This window comes from Nomascus leucogenys, chromosome 15 (genome assembly GCF_006542625.1).
Source record: "Nomascus leucogenys isolate Asia chromosome 15, Asia_NLE_v1, whole genome shotgun sequence".
Lineage (NCBI taxonomy): Eukaryota > Metazoa > Chordata > Mammalia > Primates > Hylobatidae > Nomascus > Nomascus leucogenys.
In genome coordinates, this window is record NC_044395.1 from 59,879,977 (window position 1) to 59,886,392 (window position 6,416).

The 6,416-nt window shown below is 46.0% G+C and overlaps 1 protein-coding gene across 1 annotated transcript in view; it reads right to left on the bottom strand.

Moving 5' to 3' along the window:
- The window catches only part of ACER3 (alkaline ceramidase 3), a 165,325-nt gene extending 161,532 nt beyond the window's left edge, over window positions 1-3,793 (bottom strand). The window contains exon 1 of the mRNA XM_003254680.4: window positions 3,624-3,793. Coding sequence (XP_003254728.1) covers window positions 3,624-3,726 — 103 coding nt within the window. The 5' untranslated portion in view covers window positions 3,727-3,793. The remainder of the gene's footprint in view (window positions 1-3,623) is intronic.
- Window positions 3,794-6,416: the final 2,623 nt, after the last annotated feature.

The following is a 6,416-nucleotide window of genomic DNA, read 5'->3' on the forward strand; positions in this document are numbered from 1 at the left end:
GTGGAGGTTGCAGTGAGCCGAGATCGTGAACTGCATTCCAGCCTAGGCAACAGAGCGAGACTCTACCTCAAAAAAAAAAAAAAAAAAAAAATACTCATTCCATATTATGAGTTATGTGACAAAAAGGCAAACACTGTTTTAATTACTCTTGATAAGTGATTTTTATAAACAAAAAAGTTTATTTCTCAATGCTTTTAATGTTTTAAAGTGTACTAAATAAATGCTTACTTTTTTCATTTCCCTATCTATTCATAACCAACAGTAAAAAAGTTTACAATGTTTGACAAAAAGTTTTAAAGGTCACAGAACAATCATAACTTTTCCCATTGATTATTAACATAGTGTTACCTGGTTTTAACTTGCATAGTCATTTGTGTGGTCTCACACTATGATGCAAAGCAAGGACTGCCTGTACCTCTAACTTCTGGCAGGTCAAGGGGCTTATTGTTTTACAATGACAGACCTTTTCCTCTGGTCTTTACGATATGCTCAAACAAAAGGAATTGAAACTGATCCTGGCTGATGCTAGGAAGAGTTTTCAGGTGCTGAAAGTGACTGAGAACTACTGCCATATCTGAATATGCAATCCCCCAAACTCTTCATTATTCCCTAAAATACATATATTCTAATGCTGAAAGATAGTTGAAAGATGGCTGAGTAAACTGAATAGTTGTTCAATTTGTCCTTTGTGATAGTATAGTATTTCAATTCTGTCTTCCTTTCTTGCATATAGGGGCAAACAATGAATGTGTGATAGAAGTAATGATGGAGAGGTAACATGGACAGTAGCTTTAGAGTCAGACCTCAATGTGAACACTATCTCTACATCACTTACTGTAATCTTAGGTAAATTATTTCTTAGAGCTTCAATGTCCTTATCTTTGAAATGGGGATAATAATACCTTCTTTTTGAAATTACTGTAGAGATCAAAAGAGATAAGATATATGAAGTGCTTAGCAAAGTGTAGTACAGAGTGACCACTTAGATAATAGCTATTATTACATTATCCTTAATATTACCATCAATACTATCATTAATGTAAATACTATCATGATGTTAAAATTGCATTTGCTTTAAACACATATTTTAAACATATTATTAATCAGCATATTTTTCAAAGATCAAATTACCTTAGTCCAAGATATATTATTATAGATACTCATGACTTGCTATGGTAAGATGACTTGACCTCAACTTCCTCCAGATGATTTTCTCCCAAGGTGCATGCGCAAAGGACTGCCAACATTCACTCATCCTCTTCTTGCAACCCCTCTGTTTCCTATGTCAAAACCCTCCCTGTAGTCTGCTCAGAGTTTCCTCTTCTGAGCACGTTGAGAACAAATGTCATTTCCCATTTCTCAGAGCTATCTGCCAGAACACAGTATCTTGCTCTCTCAAAGTCCACATGACTTAACTGCCAGTTTTCTCTCTTTGCATTTTTTATTTTTATTTTTTGTAGAAATAGGGTCTAACTCTTGCCCAGGTTGGAGTGCAGTGGCACAATTACAGCTCACAGCAACCTTGAACTCCTGGGCTCAAGTGATCTTCCCACCTCAGTCTCCTAAGTAGCTGGGACTACAGGCACAAACCACCATGCATATCTAATTTTTTTTATTTTTTATGGAGACAGGGTCTCACTATGTTGCCCAGGCTGGACTCAAACTCCTGGCCTCAAGCAATCCTCCTGCCTTGGCCTCCCAAAGTGCTGGCATTACAGGCATGGGCCACGATGCCCAGCCCAGTTTTTTCTTTTGATTTGAATCCAAAACCTTGGTTCTAAACTAAGAGTCATTATTACCTACGTAGACCCATAAAGCTGCAACTAAGGCCAGCCCCTTTTTTCTATTAAACAATTTTTTCCTCCAAAAATATTCACGAGTTCATTGAACAATGTCTGATTTAACACTTTCAGTGACAGAAAGTCCTCTGTCCCCCAAGTCAAACTTTCCCATATCATTGGTTAGGTTTTTCCTTACATTGAAGCAAACTTTTCCCCATTACAGTTGGTTTCTGCCCATAGGCCCTAATTCCAGATTCTAAATAAATTTTTAAAAAATTATTCTATATGATAGCCCATCCAATATTTGAAGACTCTTGAATTCCTCTTTTCCATGTTACACATTTCCAGCACAGAGTGCATGGTTTTACGTCTCTTTCCTTGTGGTCGTGGTTCTCTGAACCAGGCATGGGCTTGCCAAAGTGATCTAACAACAAACTGGTAAAGTGCTTCCTTTGCCAACATGTGGGTTCCCAAGTAATTGCATTACAAATGATCCCTTTGCCCATATTTCTCCATGATTATGTAAAATTTATTAATTTAGTAGCTCAAGAAAAGTGACTCTTAGCCTAAATCATGGTCATAAGAGAATAGTACTAAAGTCCTGAAAACTGCAAAAAGTGTTCTTTTTTTTTTTTTTTTTAACTTAGCCAATTACCAGAACAGAATAAAGTGGAACCATTTGTCATGATATGCTTGCCTCTTTCCTACAAAGCCATGCACAGATGCCTGGGAGCAGGACTCAACAATGAGAAGGTTAGCTAAGAAGAGTTTCACTTCACGTCCTGAGAAGTAGATCCAACTAAAAGAAGGCAGTAATCATTAGCCAAAGGATATTCTCTGCACTTTGCCAGAAGCAGGTACCTAAAAGAGGGATCAAATATTGTGCTCTCAAAACCTGATTAAATGATAGAAAAAGAAGTGGCAGATTTCTCCTAGCCTGGCAGGAAAAATCGTCTATGAAAACAGACAGACACCCACACAGACACAGAACAAGCCCAACCTGACCAGCGGTGCCTGACAGAGCAGCAGCTAAAGAAGAATTCTTAAACCCTCAGAAGGTGCAGTCGGTGGAAGTAGTGTCCTCAGATGACCCCTAACTCCTAGATAGTTGGATAGGACAGAATGGAGCAGGGACTTGGTCCTTTGTGCTCTTGGGAGCCTGGCAGGAGCAGAAGGTACAGACTAGGTGCAAGATGCCTTCGACTCCTGGTGCAAGATGACAGTTGAATAACCATACTCGGAGAGCAGATGACCTCTGGTACTTGAACACATCCTGGGGGATAGGGGTGGGATGGTTCAGATCTCAGACTAGTGAAACTGTTTCCTGGAGGTAAGCGAGGAGGTCTAATATTCCAGTGAAAAGGGAACGGAAAGACGGTAGAATTCTCACGGACTGGGGGAAAGACGAAGCTAGGAACTGTCCCCTTCTGGTGGTGGCAACAGCAGAGCAGGTGTCCTGGGCCCTCATTCCAAGGGGCAGGGTCCTCCACTCTCCCAGCCTGGCCCCACTCCGCTCTTGGGCAGGAATTCCCATTCCCAACCCGGCTCCTCAGGCTTTCCCCCTTAGGTCCAGCAGGGGCTCCCCACTTCCCACTGCTCTTCTGCCCCCCCAATCCCCAGGCCCCCTTCCTCCCTCCCAGACCGCGGCACTCCTCCCTCTACACACTGGACTCCCGGCCCGCTCCTCTCAGCCTCCCGCTGGCCCAGGGCGCCGCATTCCAGCTCCCGGGGCCAGGCCTGGCACCTCCCCTCGCGGCCAGGTTCGCCCTTTGCCTTCCTCCCACGGCGTCTCCTCAGCCCGGTGCCCTCTCGCCCCCGCTCCCCTCCTCAGGCCACACTCACAGAACTCGGCGATGTACCAGGTCACGGAGTAGTTCTCCTCGCACCAGTCCAGCGTGGAGGTCGTGGGGCCCCAGTAGCCCTCCCGGTCCGCGGCGGGAGCCATCACGCCGCCGCCGCCGCCCAGGCGCTCAGCTCACAGTGCCGGGTTAGGCTGGCGACCAGGCCGGCTCCGGCCCAGCCCGCGCGCTCGCTCGCGCCCCGCCCTGCCCTGCCTCCCCCGAGGGGCGGGGCCTGGCGCAGTTACTGACACGGCCCTGACGGAGGCCCCGCCCACCGGCGCCGCTGGGCTGCGGGGCCGGGCCAGGCCTGACCTGGCGCTAGGCCCACTCGGAGGGCGCCGGCTGGCCCCGCCCCTCTTCATCCTTGGGCGGGGCAGGGGCGTGATCCAGGAAGGAGCCGGGGGCCTGGGCTTCCTGGCCCGCGTAGACACGCCAATGGCCGTAGGTTGGGGGTTGCTGACATCCCAGAGGCTATTCTGTCAGGATGTGCCAGAGCCTCTATTTGTGTGTGTGTGGTTTGATTTAATCGGGGCGGGGGTGGGATGAATACTTCTATCAAGCCCTTGCTTGATTAAACCTGTGCAGCGAAGCGCCTTTATGTCTTCCATTGAGCCACAGGCCTCAAATGGAGCCCCAAAACAGAGTACCCCCAACCAATTCCCGCGATTCTCAGGAAATAAACCGTGATTTTCTGATAAAGGTGTGTCTCTTCGGTACAAAGGGAAAGGGTGAACAACCCAGGACCGAAAAAAAAAAAAAGTAGGTTCTGAGATCCTAAAAAAAAGAATGCTGCTAGCTAGAGCAGTAAAGCAAAGTTTCCCTGCTTCGTTTGGGCCTCCAAGCGCAGAGGTTTCCATGTTCTAACTATAATTGTGCCCTTCTCTTCAGGCAACCAACAGCCTACCCCTACTTCCAACTTCAAAAGTCTAATACTCTCAGCCCCCATCTGGGAGTATCCTAGACGGCAAAACCCCGTGTCTACGAAAAACACAAAAATTAGCTGGGCGCGGTGGCTCAGACCTGTGGTCCCAGCTACCTGAGAGGCTGAGGTGGGAGGATCACTTGAGCCCCCGCAGTGGAGATTGCATGCAGTGAGCTGAGACTGTGCCAATCCAGCCTGGGAGAACAGAGCGAGACCCTGTCTCTAAATAAATAAATAAATAAATAAAAAGTCTACTACTCCAGAGGTCTGCCAGAGAGCTCTTCCTAAAACAGATGCAACCACCCTTGCCCCTAGTGTTCAGCTACACCAAACTCAAACTTTCCCCTCTCCTAAAATGTGCTGGGTCACCTACCTTTGTTCCCACAGTTCAACTGGGACAGCCTAACTCTCTTCTCCCCACTCTTCTTTTAAAATCCAGCTCCCTGAAGCCGTCCCAGATGTTTACACCCTAGAGCTTCCTTGCCCTTTGTCCACATCCTACTGTGCTACATCCTGATCAGAGACCTTGCTTTCCATTCTTTATGGTCTTAGTATTAGGACTCTGCCTGAATACACAGTAAGAAATGAGTATAAATGAAGGATGATACAACTGCTATTTTCTAAATAAATAAGTCAGATGTGGTACAAGTCAAAGGTAAAAGAGAGAACAAGGAGAGATGAAGAGCCCACAGCCTTTCTACAAAATAACCATAGCCAATTAGCAGGAAATAGATGCAGAACTTTTATTTGCTAGGTGCAAAACCTAGGGAAGCAGTGTATTTTTTTTTTTTTTTTTTTTTTTTTTTTTGGAGACAGTCTTGCCCTGTCGGCAGGCTGGAATGCAGTGGCATGATCTCGGCTCACTGCAACCTCCGCCTCCTGGGTTCAAGCGATTCTCCTGTCTCAGCCTCCAGAGTAGCTGGGACTACAGGCGTGCACCACCACTCCCAGCTAATTTTTGTATTTTTAGTAGAGACAGGGTTTCACCATGTTGGCCAGGATGGCCTCGATCTCTTGATCTCATGATTCACCCGCCTCAGCCTCCCAAAGTGCTGGGATTACAGGCGTGAGCCAACGCGTCCGGCCGGAAGCAGTGTATTTTAATAGGAATAGTAGCCTCTCTGAAATTTTTCTTTTTTGAGACAGTCTCGATCTGTCGCCCAGGCTGGAGTGCAGTGGCACCATCTTGGCTCGTTGCAACTTCTGCCTTCTGGGAATCGTGCCTCAGTACCCCCTCATCCCCATAGCTGGGATTACAGGAGCCTGCCACCACACCTGGCTAATTTTTGTATTTTTAATAGAGACGAGATTTCACCATGTTGGCCAGGCCAGTCTTGAACTCCTGACCTCGAGTGATCCACCCTCCTTGGTCTCCCAAAGTCCTGGGATTACAGGCCTGAGTTACACGCCGCCTGGCCTGAAATTTTTATTTTGAATGTCACTGAGCTTCTACTATATCCCAGGCCCTGTTTGGCTGCCTGGGTGCTAGGACCACACAGAGGTAAACATGAAAGATCCAAGAAGGCCGTCTCCAGAGAGATAAAAGCCATCGAGGTGTGGGGAAACATCTATTTCTAGTCATTTTATCTCATCATCTAAAACTTCCATTTTGTTTATGTGTTTATATAATAATCATGAGCATATATAATTTATAAATGAATGAAATATTTATATATTTGTACGCTCAAAATGAATACGCAAAAACTCATAGTCAAAAGTGATTTGCCAATGAGGTGTGCAATCAGAACAGTGCAGAGACCACAACAATAGAGTATGATCATTCTTAGCTAGGAGTAAAAAAAAAAATTAGGGTGTTGTGGAACCCCCTATGTGAAAATAACCCCTGACCCAGCCAAGTGACTCAAGGCAGGA